The 19,803-nt window shown below is 47.7% G+C and overlaps 1 protein-coding gene across 1 annotated transcript; it reads left to right on the top strand.

The window, feature by feature from the left end:
• Nucleotides 1-12,427: 12,427 nt before the first annotated feature.
• On the top strand, nucleotides 12,428-12,856 carry LOC134533435 (uncharacterized). The gene has a single exon (XM_063370958.1). The coding sequence runs from the start codon at nucleotides 12,428-12,430 to the stop codon at nucleotides 12,854-12,856; it is 429 nt and encodes a 142-aa protein (XP_063227028.1).
• Nucleotides 12,857-19,803: the final 6,947 nt, after the last annotated feature.

The following is a 19,803-nucleotide window of genomic DNA, read 5'->3' as shown; positions in this document are numbered from 1 at the left end:
TGGACAAGCAAGTGTAGCGGTCTTAATAAAGTGCAGTGTCCTTTCAAACAGTTTACCGTTTATTTCCAAGGCGTCCAGGGTGGCCTAAACAGCCCGGGTAGTTTTAAAACCGCGACACACACCTGCCTGCAGCCATGAGACCGAATCCCCATTTTTGCCCCCTGAGATCATTTGCAGATTAATAATTACTCGAAAACTTAAACAGGCAGCGGGAGTGGCGTCATAGTTAAACAATCGAACTTGCAGGATTGGCCTCCTCCAATCGTAAACAATTCCCTTCAACGAGAATGCCTCTAGGGTAAACTAATGTCTACATTTTTATCACTGTATTGTGTTAGGTGTATAAGTGTAACTTTATTTGCCTAAATTTTTTCCATAGTAATTTTCAACCTAATATAGTCAGGAATCAGCCACCTATTTTGTATAATGATTGTATATCCTGCTACTTAGTTAGTTCTCTTTCCCACCCAGCAGCATTCAAGAGCCTATGAGTTTAGTGAACCACGTTGGGGCAGACGACCCACACATCAGTGGTTAGACACATGAGACTGCGGGTGATGGCAGATGTCGTACGTAGGAGTTCGGATGGATCATATGTGAATCATATGTTGACTTAAGAATTGTCTAGGATTGTTATATTTTATATATTTCCTTCAGAATTATGGGAAGAACCAATCAGAGTATAGAAGAATGTTTTGCTGGGGCTAAGTAATTGGGAGGACCAGTTTATGACATAGTACGAAAGGGGTACAAAATGTGTAATTATTAGCATCATGTCAAGAAACAATTTACAATGCTAGGCCTTTGGGCAGTAGTAAAAGCCCGGATCCCAGTCACAGTTACTGTGTGCCGCAGTATTGGAACACATCTTGCATCTGACTGTTGTGGTCAATAGACCCCTTAAGTGTAGTTGACGGTGAGATTGAGCCGGCGCGGGATTAGCAGTAACGCTAGACTTGGCCGTGCGGAAGGGTTTTTCAGTCTTGCAGTCGAGTTTGTTACTTTGTCATTCAGTCGCGTGCTTTTATCCTGTCTTTTGTCTCACGTTTCGTCTTCTGCTAGTTTTTGCGAGTCGCGGTTTATTTTTGCAAATTGGTCATTCGCAGTTGTATGTTTTGTGCTTTTTACTTTTCTCCGCGGTCATTGGGGTGTACAGCCGGGCAGACATCCTAATGCGCGCGTGTCGTAAAGACTTATATTCCTTACAGTGTTGTAATACTCATCACCGGCGGGACGTCCCGTATTTTCATCATCATATTAGTGCGCGGAACCGGGTTTCGACCCACATAGAAATAGTCACAGGCGGAAACGCGGCAGCCCCATGTAAAGTGTTCAGCGTCTTAAGTATAAAGGACCATCAAACTTTATTCGAGTTGTTCTCATTTCATCTCTGGAAACTAAGTCCCTCGGCCGTGCGGCCCGAACCCCCCTCTACCGAACCCTGAGTAGCCGGCAGAACAGCAGCATTGTCAGGGACTAGTCGACCAGACCACGACATGTGGCGCCCTAACTAGTGTGGCCTAGCCAAAATTCGTTTTCGAACTTCGTCTATGTTAAAAGACTACGCATGCGGAACATTGAATAGTGGCAAAAGTCATAGTGCGCGGGACATCGGACATAGTTTTTCGGACATTGTGTGCGGGGCGAAACGAGACGCGGAGACAGTCATGAGACGTGGGAGCAGCTTCACAGGAAACCGGCGCGACACAGCGGCGCGGGAGCAAGATAACACGGAGCGTCTCACGCCGGCATCGTATTTCGCGCAGCAGAGCAGCGCAGCTTATCGCTGGCCGCGCGGGATCACGTATCTCGCGATGGGAAGAGATCGCTGACCTGGGAAAGATAATGTCGCGGGAAGATACGAGCTAAGGCGGAGATTGAATACGCCGGGAAGACAAGTAACGGATAATGGCAGATAACTACGAGCAGTGCGAGTGGTGCGGATTACCGCAGACGGGACTGATCGGCGCGGTAACTTGCTCGTGTCCTTTGGGTAGCACGATGAAGTCGGAAAAAATGACAGTGCAACACGGAAACACGGACACAGATAGTGCGGAAAACAGTCGCGGACAGCAACTGGCACAGTCAGACGCAGCTAGCCAGGGGGAAGTGCGCGCGGAGCATGCGGACAAGTGACTGAGTGCGGACAATGTTCGCACGAACAATTACCGGTAGTCATGTGTGTAGTGGAGGTGCCGGAACTGTTACCAAGTTTTTCAGGGGAGCATATGAAGATCCGCGGACTTTTCTTCAAACCTGCAAGGACAGATTGAAGGATTTATCGCGGGACAGATGGGTGTCGAGAGTGAGTGAACAGTTAAGAGCATACGCACAGGCATGCTGGGTGGAGGTCTGACATTTTCTCGTAGAGTGGGAGGAGTTCGAACATACATTGTTGAGACGTTACAACGGACCAATGGCGCGCTCCAGTTGTGAACGACAGCTTTACTGTATGCTGCAGGCGGAAGGGGACAGTGCAGAGGCATTTATTCATAGAAAAGTGTGCCTGTACCGACGTTTAGGCACAAATGTACCATTGAGTGCAGTGTTACCAATGATCTGCGAACAGTTGCATCCAACTTTGAGGCTGTTTTTGCGCAGTGCTATCGGACTAGATTTGTGGGAGTTTGTGGAGATCGCGCACAGTGTAGAAGGGGACTTACAGGCAATTAGGTGCGGGAATGCTTCGAAAGACATTGCGCAGAGATTTGGTGTCGGGGAACAGGAAAATCGGGAAGAGACCTGGGCAGCTGTCCCTTACATGGCCCCACCCCTCCGCGCCAATCACAAGCAAGATCGGTGGCTGGACACGACCCGGTGGCACGTCAGGAGGAGTGCCGCGTCGACAGGCACACGACTGGAAGCCGACCACCTAGGTGCCTGTACTGTGCCACGGAGGAGTACCATTGGCACGCAGAATGCCAGCCCAGAAACCGTGTGTGGAAGAAAATGGCAGACGAGGGATGCCAGCCGGGAAACTACCAGTAGGGAACAGTGATACAGTCAACCACTGTTCCCGGAGTTTCAGCTTGATTGAATCACGTGAGTCGCCACAGGAATCACTGGTACGGCGGTGTGGGGAATGCGAACGGCAGAAGGGCAGTACCAAAGTGCGGGGAAGAGGCGCACGGACCGTTAGGCCCCAGACAGCTGTCACATCGACACCAGAGGGCCCGGACAACTCAGCACAACCGGACGGTCGGAAGCAGCGGGACAGGACTACGCTGACACGGACCAATCAGCATGAGGAATCGTCGAGGGAGGACCTGGACACCACCACGAGATTCTCCGAGGAGACGACACCGATCATCACACCCAGAGCAATAGCACACTGAGGGCACCAGCCATCAATGCCGGACCAGCTGATGTCGCCAACAAGCAGCCCGTTCAACCGGACGTCCCAGCTGTTCCTGGCAGACGCGGGGCCGCGTCTCCGCGTCTCGGACAGCTGGGGGACGACGCAGCCGAGCTCCTCCGGGTGCCAGTCCACCTGAACGAGCACCCTGTTCGAGCCGTGGTGGACACAGCAGCCAGCCAGACCTTTGTTGCCGCTCACCTAGTGCCTGAAGGGGACGTGGAGCCATACGAGGGGAACATCCAGCTGGCAACACAGGGAATTTGCGCACCCACGTCTGGGTGCACCAAGGTAATCATCGGTGTTCGTGATAAATTGAGTCAGACAACAGCCTTGGTGATTCCGGGACTGAGAGAGGACCTAATACTTGGCCTACCTTGGTTGATACAGGAAGACGCGGCAATAGACGTCAGCGAAGGTAAGGTGCATGTGGGTTAGCAGGGCAGGCGTACTCTGTATCGGATCGGCTTACGAGCTCCACCCCAGTCCTCCCCGCCCATTAGTCTAGGGGACATTCGCAATAGCGTGCCTCCAGAGTTTGTGTCGCTGTTTGAGGACGTGCTCGCGCAGCAACCACGGGTGTTTGCAGCAACGGACATGCTGCTGCCGAACACACCATACCTACCAGGCCCCACACACCCTTCTTCGTGAAGCCACATGACTCTGAGCACTGTGCATGGCAGGTAATTGAGGAACAGATTAGTGAAATGTTAAGAAACGGGGTAATTGAACCCAGTGACTCATCCTACAACAGTCGGGTGGTGTTGGCAAAGAAAAAATACGGGACCCTGAGGTTTTGTGTGAACTTTAAACCGGTGAACTCGGTCACAATTCCCGCCCCACTACCCTTGATAAACATCACAGACGCTTTGGCCGGCATGGGCAAGGCCAAGATTTTCTCCTCTTTAGATCTAAAGTCCAGGTACTGGCAGGTGCCGGTGCGCCAGGAGGATCAACCAAAGACTGCCTTCACCACCCCCGATGGCCACAGATTTCAGTTCTGCGCCATGCCGTTCGGGCTGATGGACGCCCCCGCGATGTTCCAGACGATGATGGTCAGAGTCCTTGACGGGTATGTGGGAAAGTTTGTGACTGTCTACTTGGACGATGACATCATCTGGTCGGACACGTGGGAGGACCATGCGGAACACCTCGCCATGGTTCTCGAGCGGCTGGCCAGACATGGTCTGACCTGCGCGCCAAAGAAATGCCACATCGGGGCGGAGGAAATTCAGTTCCTTGGCCACATCATTGATGGGGACGGGTGCCGCCCTCTCCCCGAGCACCTAGATCTCATCGAGGCCAAGCCAGTACCCCGAACGAGGAAGCAGCTTCAGCGATTGATGGGGCTCCTAAATTGGCTCAGGACATTTATTCAAGATTTTTCCACAGTAACTGCACCGCTGACTGATCTCTTGTCCCCTAAAACTAAGTACCGTTGGACAGAAGCTGCGGACCAGGCGCTGACTGCTGTCAAGGCCCTGTTTCGTGAGTGTCATACGCTGGCCAGGCTGAGTCCGGAGGAGCCCCTGTACCTCCAGAAAGACATTAGCCAGGTGGGCATGGGGGCCATGCTCTACCAGCTTGGGCCCGAGGGCGAGAGGCGGGTCCTGGAGTATGCAAGCGCTAAGTTCGGGCCTGCTGCTCGCAAGTATGATGTCAACGAACAGGAGTGTCTGGCAGTGGTGTGGGCGGTAGGCAGGTACCGTCACCACTTAGAGGGGAGGTCGTTTGTGCTTCGTACGGACACTCAATGCCTGAAATGGTTGAACTCGATGCAAGGGAGGAAGTCTAAATTCACCCGCTGGGCCATGACGCTTCAAAACTTCGATTTTTCAGGTCGAACATGTGCCAAGGAAGACAAATCAATTGGCAGACGAGTTATCCAGGCATCCTGATCCAGCCATGGTGTTCGAGGACGTGGGCAGCTGGGATGACTTGGTGCCACCCCAAGGGGATGTCTCGTCCACGACCGAGGGGCAGTCTCCCACGGCCCTTTACCTGACCACACAGGCCGCCCCTAACACTGACTCGGGCTATGTAAATACACTCACAGACTTGGTACAGGCAGTGCAGCAGGTGCACCTGGGAGACGCGGCGACCGTGGCGCAGATGGAGGAGTGCCGTGTGGGAGACCTACCTTTCAGGCGCTGTAGAGGGGAAGTGCTGCAGGTCCGAGTCCCGGGGGACATGGAGTCCTGGAGTATCTATGTGTCGGAGGGGGCGCGGATGGCAGTCATGTCCTTCTTCCATGACCACTCTCTTGCAGGACACCCGGGAGCGGAACAAACGCTGAGAGTCGCGAGGGAGACTTTCTGTTGGCCGGGCATCACAAGGGACGTCCGGGAGTATGTCCGCCATTGTCCAATCTGTCAGCATAGGAAGGTGCGGAGATCAGACGGAGAGGAACAGCAACGACCCCGTCGGCCCCAGCAGCCCTTCCACACCGTGGCATTAGACATTATGGGGCCATATCCACGTAGCAAAAAAGGGAAGCGGTTCTTGGTCGTGGTAACAGATCTGTTCACAAGGTGGGTTGAGGCATACCCAGTGTCCAACGTACGTTCAGGAACTGTGGTGGCACTTTTGGAAGGGGAGGTGTTCCCTCGCTTCGGTTACCCAGCAGTGCTATTGAGTGACAATGGCGGGTAGTTCAAGGGAGCCAGGTGGAAGACGGCTTGCCGGAAGTGGGGTGTCGAACATCATACGACCCCCACTTACCACCCACGGGCCAACCCAACTGAGAGGCGGAACCAGGAGATCAAGGCTCAGCTCCGCCTCCGGTTGGGAGAGGACCATTCAAAATGGGATGTCCACATTCTTAATCTGTTGTATTGCCTGCGGCGGCGGACGAACGCCGTCACCGGCTACTCCCCCGCGGAGCTGGTGCAGGGACAAAAGTTGGCCCTCTCGGGAGAGTTCCGCGTGGCTGCGGCGGCAACAGAGGGGGGATAGGGCTAGAACCCCCGCGTCGAACTCTCTGAAATGAGAGAGCAGGCATGTCAGCGGCAGGATCAGTATCTGCAGCATAACACTCCACTGACAAATCGCCCTCCCAAACCTCTTGAGCCAGGTGACCTAGTGTACGTACGACAGCACCATCTGTCATTGGGCGCCAACAAGTTCAGCGCGGGGCTGGCCCCGAAGTGGGACAGGCCTCGTGTGGTGCTGCGTCGTGCAGGCGAGACATCCTACTACATCCAGACACATAGTCGACGGCCATCTAAAATACACCGTGACGACCTGAGACGGGTTAACGACGAAAACAGGGAGGATAGGACGGGTCTCCGTCAGACAACGCGAGGGGACGCAACACATGACACCGGCCGCGCGAGGGGCGTTCCTCACGGGCCGCGGGACGAGTGGGACGCTGAGGACAGACGAGAAGAGCGGGCGAATAGCCCGGTGGAAGGACGGGACATGAGACAAAACAGCGAGGGGAGGCATGAACAGCCGCAGGCGGTGGAGCAGGCAGGACATGGTGAGCGGGAGATGAAGGAGGACCCGGCCATCGAGGTATCCGAGTGGTCAACGGAGGACAGCCAGACAAACGTGACTCTTCCCGGTTTGATTGAAGAACCGGACGAGGGGCAGACGCAGGAGCCCCTGACAGACGGACAAGTGCTGACGAACGACAGTCCACGGGTCTCAACCAGGACGGTAGTATGGTTCGAGTGTCTGTCCGGGAGACACCAGGAGCCCCAGAGGCTTGGGGAGCCCCTGTGGCCATTAGACACTAGCCTCACTGACTCTGACTTTTCAGTCCGAATCATGGAGCCTGAGACGAACGATGACGAGGGGGATGACGGAATGGGTTCGCCGCCCCTGCCGACGGACAAGGCACGTACAGACGGGTCTGCAGATATGACGGAGGCATAGATGTCATCGGACAAGGAGCCGGAAACATTTGTGGGGGATGTTTCTACCCCACCCTCACCCGACACATTTTCTAACACGTCACCCGCCAAACTGACACGTCCCACAAGGACACGACGGGCACCAGGGTATTTGCGAGACTTCGTGTGCTCGCAGATGGGCACAGTCTGTCCTGTCCTGTCCTGCCATCAGAGCCCCGGGATAGTGTCATGAGCCTATTGCCTAATTTTGTCACTAAGGGGGTATATAATTCACGACCCATGGTACCAGACATCGTCCCCACCACCACACACAGTGCTACGCAGTGCACGGCTACGAAAACTCGTGGATAAATGAGAGGAGTTTGCTGACATAACGGCTTTGGTGGAGGGGGGCATTTGACGTCTACCCAAGTGTCTCCCCGACTCCTTCAGGCCGTTATGCCTCGCCAGCGCCATTTCTTGCGTGTGTTGTGCGACGCAAGCGAGAGTGATGTGCGACGTAATGTTTCCATACAGGATTTGACGTATTATTTAATTGTAAATATATATTTTTTTACATTTTTTGTATATATTTTGCTTATATTTTATTATAATTAATTTTATATTGAAGGGTTATGTATTTGTATAAGTTTTAATTGTTCACCGGGCGACAAGGTCGTGCTTCCGCCTGAGACCAATCAGCGTGTTCCACGGGCTCGCGGAGAAAGGGGGAGACGCGGGCGCTCAGGCGCTGCAGGGGAGTGGGAGGGCAGTCGTGGACCCAGCACGAGAAGCGGCGGACGTGTTCTTGACGTCGCTCTGGGACGGTGAGATTGAGCGGGCGCGGGATTAGCAGTAACGCTAGACTTGGCCGTGCGGTAGGGTTTTTCAGTCTTGCAGTCTAGTTTGTTACTTTGTCATTCAGTCGTGTGCTTTTATCCTGTCTTATGTCTCACGTGTTGTCTTCTGCTAGTTTTTGCGAGTCGCTGTTTATTTTTGCAAATTGGTCATTCGCTGTTGTATGTTTTGTGCTTTTTACTTTTCTCCGCGGTCATTGGGGTGTACAGCCGGGCAGACATCCTATTGCGCGTGTGTCGTAAAGACTTATATTCCTTACAGTGTTGTAATACTCGTCACGGGCGGGACGTCCCGTATTTTCATCACCATATTAGTGCGCGGAACCAGGTTTCGACCCACATAGAAATAGTCACAGGCGGAAACGCGGCAGCCCCATGTAAAGTGTTCAGCGTCTTGAGTATAAAGGACCATCAAACTTTATTCGAGTTGTTCTCATTTCATCTCTGGAATCTAAGTCCCTCGGCCACGTGGCCCGAACCCCCCTCTACCGAACCCTGAGTAGCCGACAGAACAGCAGCATTGTCAGGGACTAGTCGACCAGACCATGACATAGTGTATTTTGCTTTAAAAAGAAAAAAATGGAGATTATCTTAAGGTGTAAAAAGTATACTTGTCTTTCAGCATGTGTTCAAAACAGACTGGCAGCCAGATTTTTTTAAAGGAAGTTACGTTCGTGGTGTAACTATGCTCCATGTGCATAGTAGTGACACAGCCGAGTCCTTGTGTGCAGTCCTGCCTGGGCCACTGTCGGGTTCTGGTGCTGTCATGGGGAGCACCAGCATATATTTTTTTTATCATTTGCGATCACCCGGGTTTTTGTGGTCGCAACCCGGGCAGGACCTAAGTGTAGTGAGTTGTTTCTATGCCGAATTTACCAGGTGGGAGCCAGGCTAGCCCGTGTGTCTAGCCGTTGTTGAAAACACGGTGTGGTAGATCAGGGTGTGGTTCGTTAGCCCCAGCATGTTAACTAGGTCCGTAGGCTGGGAGCTGGTTTGCAACACACCATATGCGGAGGGTCGGTTGAGGTGATTACTGGTTTGAGTGAAATAATTGACGGCAAGATCCGATTGGTGGATTTTATTACGCTCTGTGCGTGTCACTTAATTTTGCGATGCCGCAAACACTGTTTACAAAGTACACAATTATATTCGATACGTTGCACTAACACTTTACACTGACACGTTAATTAAAATAAAGTACAAGGCAGAGTACCTACTCTGCTTACGCTAATTGTCCACGCTCCCTAGCGGCAGTTATATGTTGTGTCTCGGCTGGAGTCGGCCAGCTCCGTAAATTATAATTAAATTGACACTTCACGTGTTCGCTAATTACTAAAATTTGTGACCGGCAGGAGTTTGCGTGGTTGTATTAGCAAAAGTTTTGTGGTCTGGAGTCGGCCAGGTCCGTTATGCTGTTACTCGCGTGGCGACATTTACGCATCATGGGAGTGAAATGAAAAGCGGCCGGATTAAGCCCTGCACCGTAAATGGTCTAGGGACTAGCGGAGGGTGACTGAAAAGGGTTTTGAAGAATTAAATAATTACCAGTATGACGATCAGTGAGACAAAGGTGATGACACTCCGCGGGACGAACACGTCCGCCCTAGACCGCGAGCCGCGAAGAACTGCCGGGGGAACATGGCGCCAGGGAGGGAGTCATTGTTCTTCGCGCCAAAACCTCGAATTTACCGTTATACAATATTAACTGGAAAACTTACGTGCTAATTACATGTCACTCTTGTTTTAATTAGATTTAAGGCTACTCTCAACTGGTTCTGTGTCTATTGAATTTGTGGCCACACAATTAGCCGATAAAACATTCAAAAGTGGGGCTCAAGTTCGCGACTGTTCGCTTATTATTCAAACACTCCCCTCGCTGCATATTTTATAATTAATTACGATTCTGATGCATTCACACTGTTTTTCGCTATAATTAAGGCCACAGGCCACACTGGAAAGAATTTGCGTTAGCGATTTGGGATGCCCTTAGGGGGCCAACACACACACTAAGATGCACCATTCCCGGCACTTAACTTTGGGTAATTATACCTGATGAGTTCAATGGGGCTTAATTTTCTAGTGTCCTTGCTAGGTGAGTATGTTTAAGTTACAGGGTGCCAGGGCTACTTGCGGGAGGGTGCTTCCTTTGACTCGTGTTGGTTCGGCGAGGGGTGCGTTCCACCAGCGGGGGCCAATACTGGCGGGTGGAGGCCGGGATTTGTGGCCATCGGCGGTACCACGTCACATTGATATTTAACATGATAATTTCATTTCTTAATAGCTAAAGGTTGACGTCATCCGGGCCTGCGGCACCTTTCGAGTCCGATATGCTACCACCCAAACATTACCATCTCTGTTCAAACCTCCCGCTTGTGCGTGCATGTGTGCGTGTGTTGGTAGCCCAGCAAGAGGGCACTTAGCTGCAGTGCGCCACAAACGACGGAACCAACACATAACTTTGACATAGTCCGGGCCTGAGGCCCCTTTTGAGTCCGATATACCACCACCTCACTAACCACCCTCCTTCCTTCCTCGGCATTTGAACCGCCCGCCGACGTCACGGGTGTGTGTGTGTGTGTGTGCGTGTGAGAGAGCGCCATGGACTACGGCAAGAGGGCGCTGTAGAGTCAGTGCTTTGCTCCCATGATTATTATTAAGTGTCATGTTTGTTGTTTTCTTAAAAAAAAAACCCAGTAAGTAAATGTAGCTTTTAATAACAGTATTCCCTTCAATTTTGTTCCACCTAAATATTAGCTGGCCGCTCTAGACGCAAACTTGCCGAAGGCCATTGGCATTATTATATTTTATATTTAATATTTGATTAACTGAACTTTTATGTAATTGCAGTGCATGTAGCTTTACTTTTAAATGTGAAGAGGTGTTTGTATGTTTTATGTATTTCTTAAATCTGCCACGGCGCAGTCTAGTTGGAATAACGGTACTGTCCGTTTCGGCGCGCAGTGCCACTGTTTTGCTACCACGGCGGCCATTTTTCACCCCAGGTTCTTCTCATCGCTACCCGAGGTAGGACACTTTCAGCACTCCAGGGACTTCAACTTTGCTTCAGCTGATCTGGTAATTCTGTTTGTGTAATTTTAAATCCTAATCGCTTTCGTTTGTCCTCGGAGCCTACCTCGGGGGCTGACTGTTTAATTAAATATATTAACCCCGTTTGCCGGACTTTGAATAAACGCGAATCTTAAATCCCGGCCACGTGGTGGCCGGCCCTCATCTAAACTGATCGCGCCGCAAGGCTTTTGAACAGCTTTCTTTCGAGAGTAGATGTAACGTGTTGTACGAGCCCCCTGTTCCTACAGGGTCTAATAAACCTCAAAAGTTCCGAACTCGTGTTTTTCTTTTAATTCACCATGTGTGTACCCTCATCGGCGGGCGTGTGGGATGCCCTAAGAGCCCACTGCGTTAGCATGGCGTGTCCGACGCTGAGAGCGGGCTGTCAGGTTATTCTATAAGCCGCGTGCGGGGCTAATGAGTCATGTCCTCACACGGGCGACGTCACGCCCCGAGTTAGGAGTCTCACCGGGTCCACGTGCCTCACCACATGGTGGCACCCACTAACACACCGCCTTAAAGCCATCCGAACAACCCCCTGCCACGTCAAGTGGCGCCCAATAACGTGGGGTCTGGCAACGATCCGCGAAAACAGAATGTGTGAGTTGTGCGGTTGTGCTATGGAACGCACGGAATAACAACCATTGTGCGCGCGGACTGCCTAACGGTGATACGGCCAGCCGAAAACGTAAAAAACACGTGCGCACACGGAATTCCGCACCACGTGATTGACGAGGTACAACACAGAGGTGAGTGGGACTGTTAGAGAGTGCCTGGATATGTACGAGGACGAGTGTTTTGGGTGCTATTATCCGCGACCTGAGTGGGACTCGGGCCGCAGGATAGCCAAGGGGTATAAATGTGGTTGGTGCTGTGAATATCGCATGCATGATGTGACATTCTGCGATGCATGAAGAATATGTCCTGGAGGAGACGTTAACGGGTATCGCTGCCAAGAATGTGCCGGCCTATGGCATCGGGGCTGCATCGGTGACCAAGAACGAGCCATCTTGCGACGGTACTTCACGTTCACGTGCCCATCATGCGCCACCTACAGAGATGCCCAAAAGCAGCACACTACCTCGTCGCCGACCACTCACTCCCTGAGCTATCCTCAGACGCTCCCCGACTCGAGAACGCATGTCTTCACAACACCTGTCATTTCATGTCCGGAACTTTCTGTTTCCAGACCGCCACCTGCACAAATCCCTCCGCCACTCATCGATGTAAGTGTTCTCAACCAGATCACCGAACAAGACCCTTCGCCACACGGCTCCCTGCCATTTGTCGACAACACTCCACTGGTCCCGATGCCGCTGGTCAAGCTGATCCCGTCCCCGCTCGTCGACTTGACTCGACCGGACTTGACCACACACTCTCATGGCTCCCTGCGATTCGTCGACAAGATGCCACTCGTCCCGACGCCTGTGCCACCGACGCCGACCAAAAGACGCGCGTCACCGACCGGCTCGCCGCTGTCAGCACCGCTCCCAGTGACTCGTCGCTTGTCCACGACGTCCCCTGAAGCCGGAACTACCTCGCCCCCGCCCGCCACCGCCGCTCTCCGCCCAACCCCGCCCCCACAAAGGTACGTTCTGATGCCGCCCGACTTGTCACAGACACTCGACCCGCTGCTTGCACGGCCTGACTCGTCACCGATGCCTTGTGACTCGTCGCCAACTCAATGCATCACGACGCTGCCGCCTCCTGGTTTCGACATCATCCTGCCGCTGAATTAACCTGCCACACCCGGCGTCTCAACGCCAACGCGACGCTTCAGTGATGCACCGCCGCCCGGATTTGCTCCACTGTGTCCGCCTGGCTTTGAGACACAGCTGGTCTGGCCTGCGAGCTTCCATCCGACGCCGACTGCGCCACTATCAGTCCATCGCGCTGAGACACCCAACACACCGAACGAACGCCCTCCAAAACAGACCAAGACGCCTCAGGCCTGTCCGAGGCGAACATTGTGAGGAGACGCCGGCCTACGACCCCAATCGTACAACGGAAGCGCCGCCGCCTTGTCTGGCTGCCCGAAACATTTCGTGCATGTCGCAAGACGGCTGGATTGCGACACCCAGCAAAGAAGCCACTGCATTCGCCGTCTCAGCTAGTGTCAATGTGCCCGCCTGATGCGGCGCAGGTTGACGCCGCGACGCCCCACCAGCATACTCCACAAGCCACAAGCGTGACCAAGACCCGGGCCGCACAGCTTTCCGCCCACCCAACACCGGCCGCGAAGCGCCCGCATGTCGGCGAGGCTGAGCCGGGCTGTGCCGAGCGCCGTCTGCGCTTGCTGCCTGCCTGCCACGAGCCGCCTGACCTTGGTCGCCGCCGACCCTGTTGGCCGGCGCCCTGGCCACTGCCGCGCCGCCTCGCGCTGTGAGACGCCGCAGCCGCAGATTCGGAGCTCGGAGCAACTGTTGGGTCTCCACACCCAAAGTTAGCCAGCCAGCGCCCATTCTGCCCGTGTGTATTGTCCGTCATGTAAACTATGCTCGCCCTGCAATTATGTAAACATTGTTCGCTCGTCACGTCAACAACATTGTAACCTGCCCGTACGGACGTAAAGATAAACATTGCCATGTGGGAGTGCGCAAAGTAAACATTACAGGCAACGCCCCCTCAACAATCTGTCACACGGCGCTGTTATATCAGCCTACTTAGAAGGGGGGGGGGGGCAATTAACATCGTCCGGGCCAGCGGCCTCTTTTGAGTCCGATATGCCACCACCTCCCTAACCACCCTCCTTCCTTCCTCGGCTTTGAACCGCCTGCCGACGTCACGGGTGTGTATGTGTGCGTGAGAGAGCGCCACGGACTACGGCAAGAGGGCGCTGTAGAGTCAGTGCTTCGCTCCCATGATTATTATTGTCATGTTTGTTGTTTTCTTTAAAAAAAAAAACCCAGTAAGTAAATGTAGCTTTTAATAACAGTATTCCCTTCAATTTTGTTCCACCTAAATATTAGCTGGCCGCAATAGACGCTTGCTTGCCGAAGGCCATTTGGCATTATTATCTTTTATATTTAATATTTGATTAACTGAACTTTTATGTAATTGCAGTACATGTAGCTTTACTTTTAAATGTGAAGAGGTTTTTGTATGTTTTATGTATTTCTTAAATCTGCCACGGTGCGGGGGAAGCCTACAACTCACGTAGTTTCGGTTCCCTGCAAGAATTTTCGTAAGATTTCCGAAGTTCTGGGTTTTGGTATTAACGCCACTTCAGCCGCTAAATCAAAGAAAACAAGCATGTTGTGACTGACCTAACATAACCTAACACTTCGATTTTTTAAATTTCAATTTTTGAGAGAAATCCGAAGTTGCACGAACGTGGTAGGGAACCGAAACTACGTGAGTTGTAGGCTTCCCTACGGTTCGGTCTAGTTCACGGTCTAAGAAGGGGAGGTCTGGACACTGGTAAGCCTACATTTCACAAAGGGTTGAGGACCAACCCGAACATGCCCGAAGACTTCACCTTCGGCCAACTTCGGGACTTTGTTTTTCTTTTAACAAGACGCGCGGGAATTTTGATTAGTGAAGGCCCACCGCCCATACTTGACAGAGGCTATTCCTATCTTGCAGAATCTCGTCACTGTTCAACTATGTAACAGAACTTAACTGAATTCAACATGTTTCAGGATAATTATATTTAGTGTTGTATCTATAGCATGTTTCAATTGTTTTTCATGGAAAATTCAAAATCACCTTTATATATTTACAGCTTAAAAATTTTATTTTCTTTCCGGGAGGGTGCCAGGCTAACTTATGCAGCTGTTTGGTGGGTCGTCGGCCCCAGCTTTGTTCATTAGGATCGTGGCAGTGGTTGAATTACTAACTAGAGAAGTAGTATCACACTCCTCAGGCAGCATGGTTGGCTGATGCCTAACTTAGGTAAGGGGGCACTGGAAATCACTGTCAATTTGTTCTCGCATTTATTGGCATGCTATGCATTGCGGTGTTACACTATGCGTTATACCTTATACTTTACCCTGACAAAAGTTTCTGATTGCTTCATTATGTGCTTACGTTACATCTAACAGCAGTCTTATTGGGGATTTGCATGGAGTCGGCCATACCCGTAAGTTTTTGAATTACGACTTGAACAGGCTCTACGAGCCGTGAATCTACAAGTGCTTTAATGTCTTTGTTTGGGCCAGCAGACATATGCACGGCTACATTAAATTAAAACGCTTACCTCTGGAGTCAGCGAGTTCCATAATTGTCGACCCTGCGGCGTGGTCACGTGGCAGGGTTAAATCTAAGGCGGTTGGGATAAGCCCGGCTCCGCAAAGATGACCCAGGGATGTGTGGGTAACGAGAGAAAAAAGATTTAGAGGTGAGAAAGTCTATAAAACATTTACCACAATATTTCAAGACATGTGTGTGAAAATGCTGAGAGTTAATATTGTGGTCATTCACTAAAAACTGGTTTCATTATATTTGTGAGGTTCATACTGTGCAGCTATACTGCATGACTATTAAGTAAATTATATAAACAATTATTTTATGCACAAATTACTACATTATGTTTCTCACCATAAAAGTAATTGTCCATAAAGGTACATACTGAGGTTGTTTAAAACAATAGCATGTTATGAGACTTTGTAGTGTCACCTGATGGTATAATGTAAAGAGGAAATATTACTGTGTAAGCTCTGTGTTGGTAATGCTCAGTATAGAAATTCAGTAATGTATGAGACATTTGCAGCCTAGATTGTCACTAAAGAATATTTTTTTTATGAAAAAAAAACATAAATATTAAATTTTTTTTGTGTCCACAGTAATCTCTTTCCATTGTATTATTTTATCCGTAACATTCCTGTATAAAAAACCCTATCATTGTAGCTTTCCTAATTGTTCGTTGGTTTACTTGATATGTACCAACACAGTGGGTGAATGTATCTTGAAAGCGATACCACATAAAAGGTTACATGTTACATTTAAATTTATATGTTCACTTTATAAAAAAAATTCATTTATGTGCTGTGGAATGAAAAAAACGAAGACACATTGAATATTTAAACACTAATATTTTAAAGGCATAAAATCTTGCACTTTCTTTCTTGTACATACTAATAACTACAATGTGTTTTAAAGATAACTGACATGTCAAAAGGTAAAATTATTTATTATGAACGTTCAGCAAAAATGTTTACACTTTTCTTTCCTTTAAATGACAGCATTATTTTTTCCATATGAATCACCCAAGTTTGGTAAGTTTTGAAGATAGACAATCATGAAATATAAGGTTGTAAAAAATACTCTTTATTTCTCCAAAAAAAAAATTTATTTCACTTTCTTAGTTACTAACAATTAACCGGCAATGAAATAAAATTCTAAGTGAAATAAAAAAAGCACTATTATAACAAAAATTCACAAAATAATTCATTTTCATTGAATGTCCAAAGAATTTAATCTACAAGAAAAAATGTTCTAATGTCTTCACATGCCAGCATTAAACAGAAAATAATTCTTCCTTTCTACGGAGTGTCCAAAGAGTTTAATGTTTCAGCTCATTTTCTAATTTCCTTACATACCTGCAACAAACAGAAACAATTACAAGTACTGAGAATGTAGAGAATAAGTCATATAAATGGCAATCTGGAGACAAAGTCCATAACAGAAACTGTAGAGCAATAAAGTAATACATAGTATTTAACAGAAACTATATAGCAGAAAAATAATATTCATGGCAACATGATACACACCAGATGGTCAACACATTTCATTTGGTAAGTATATGTATAATTTGATAAGCTCAATAGTTTTGGTAGGCCTATCTTATTTAAATGTATACTGTTCTTCATGTATTCACAGCTTTCAATATTTTTTTTTTGTTTTTAATATTTGTCAAACATTCAGTTACATAAAAAATTGGAAATATCGTATACCTACATCACAAAGAGTGTTTGGGTGATTTAATGCAATGGCAAAATTAGCACCTACACACATTAATTAAAAAAAAAACTACTACTGCTTATAAATACAAATGGTAACAAAAGTTAACAGCACTTAGCTCTTAATGTTTCTCAGGTAGATGTATAGAATATAAACGTGTGGTGATTGTAGTAGTGACTGCATTTTGCGATACTGTATGCTGCAACACTAAGTGAGATTAATGGCAGAACAGTAAATATTTTTTGTGTAAACTTAAGACAAGCAGCCAGAAAAGTAGGTGGTTTATTGTTATGATTTTATAAAATTTTAAAGTAATTAAGTAGTAGTGTTTTGTGTTCATTGTGATTTTACAGTTTATCAGATTTTTTGCAAACAAGAAAATAAAAATTACAAAATACCTTTTGCTTCCTGAAATGCTTTGGAATCATTTTGTAAGACAGCACTGTGTTACATCAAGCAGTCTACCAATAGTTTTATAGTTTTAACATTCATGATTGCGATATCGCAAGTGCCGCCATGTGCGAGTCCCTGCTGTGCTTGCAAAAAGCTTGCTTCAATAAAAACAAGGGCCTCATAATCAGATTTTGTCACATATGGAGTTATGTGTTTCTTGCTGCAAGTATTGCTCTCTTGGGTAATGACTGAAAAACATATCAGGAAGTAAAAAAAAAAGTTATAATTTTTACTCTTCTTACTTTTGTTGATTAAAACAAACTTAATAAAATCTTGTGCAGTTTTGAAAACGATAAACAACTTAAAGTACCTCAACATTCTCTTGGGAAATATTTCGATACATGTCAGGATGTGAGAAAAAGTTTTTCAGAATTTTTTCTTTATTCATTTAAAAGCCGCAAAACAATACAATTACTCTGTGCATTTTATTTGCTGTTAGGAGAGAGGTGGGTAATAATCTTACGTTGTGGCTTTTCCACAAACTAAAAAAAAATTAGACAAAAACTTTTTTTGACACTAGTCATAGCCCTGAATTTATCCTGAAAACAGACTTTAAATTTCTACAGGTTAGCAAGTAATCAGAGTTTAAAGCTTACATTATAATACCTGTGCATTCACACATACCTGTACGTTCTTAAAGTACAAACACTGGGAAAAAAACTTTTGGACGGAGGACATCCATATGCTTCTGTTACATCAGATATATATCTTGAGAAATAATAATGAAATGTAATATATCTTCAGTATGGTGTTCTATTATACTAGTACAGGTAGGGCTTGTTCTTAAGTTTAGAATATGATACCACAGGTAAAATATATACTGTACTAGGTATGTTCTAAATCTAGAATAAGCATGGCCATAGCATAAAATACGTTACCAGAAAGCTAGTTTAATACACAAACATATTTTGTGCAAAACAAGCATTAGAATACTCCCAAACTAAAACCCCCATATAATCATGCTAGTCACATAATAATGCAGAAATGGTAATGACATAAATGTGCCATGTTAATGTCATCATTAATGTGATAATGATATTGTGATACATACTTGTCCCGAAAGTGAAATTGGTAAAAGTTCCGTATAACATATTCAAATTCATCCCTTGATCCAGAAGGCATGATCTTGTATACATTGTTCCTGTGGTACATTTTGCTTGATGTTTTGATTTGGTACATTGAAAGAACATGGGCATACTAACTTGTGTTATTACAATTTATATATGAATGTAAAACAGTTACATAAGAAATTATTTCACAACACCTGAGATAATTTGTTTGTCTTGTGATGTTCTAGTATTTGTTATGTCCATACTCTTTCGACGTAACAAATTAAAACAGCAAGCATCTTGTACCACAAAACCAAGGGATCAATTTGGACACGTGATACGAAAAAAATTACGTCAACCTAGGCTAAACTTTAAAACCTGTAGAGAGAAAATATGAACTAAATGATGATACATATCTCTTAATTTACACGCAAATCTGAAAGTTAGTTAAAGTTCAGTTATCCAAGTTTTTCACTTGATCCCGAGGTACATGATGCTTGCTGAAAGATCCTGAACATTACGAATACTCGTTATATAACAGTGAATAATAATCTTAAGATTATTACTAAATATGCACTTTCTTTCTATGAATTAAACACTTAACCTCACAATTATTATTAATAAGTGTTTTTGATATCCACCAACATGGTCGTGCTGTTATGAAAATAAAAACAAAGTCACGAAGTTGGCCGAAGGTGAAGTCTTCGGGCATGTTCGGGGTGGTCCTCAACCCTTTGTGAAATGTAGGCTTCCCCTGGACGCTCCCCAACCTGGCCAGCATGCAAAAGTGGCACACCTAATGTCTCCGTAGTTCCGCTCCGCTCCACCATCTGACGTGTAGCGCTGGTTGTTCTGCGGTGGTATTTTAAGCTTTGTTGTTATGAACAACTCAACATAATAATCATTTAAATTTTCATTTAAATGTTTAAAATGCATTAATCTCCAGATATCGATACAGTATTAAATTGGATGTGTTTATTTTTTATAAGTTTGGGAATTATTTCATAAATTAGGTCAATTAGGTTACGAAGTATAGTTTCCATAGTGATGGGCAGAACGGTTCTTTTGACCGAACCGGTACTTTCGGATCAGTTCCGAGAAAGATTCGTTCAGAACGATTCGTTCATCTCGGTCATTTCGTTCTTTTCTGTGAATAGGATCTGGCTCTTTTATCAGGTGTCGTAACTCGTTCATCCTTTAGAGTATTGGCTACGTGTTTGCTTCCAGCCTCCCCTCGTTATCGCGTGACCCGATAACGAGAGGAGGCTGGATCGCGTGGGTGG

This window comes from Bacillus rossius, chromosome 6 (assembly GCF_032445375.1).
Source record: "Bacillus rossius redtenbacheri isolate Brsri chromosome 6, Brsri_v3, whole genome shotgun sequence".
In the NCBI taxonomy this organism is placed as follows: Eukaryota; Metazoa; Arthropoda; class Insecta; order Phasmatodea; family Bacillidae; genus Bacillus; species Bacillus rossius.
The sequence above is the reverse complement of the archived record's forward strand: the minus strand, read 5'-3'. Positions and strand labels throughout refer to the sequence as shown.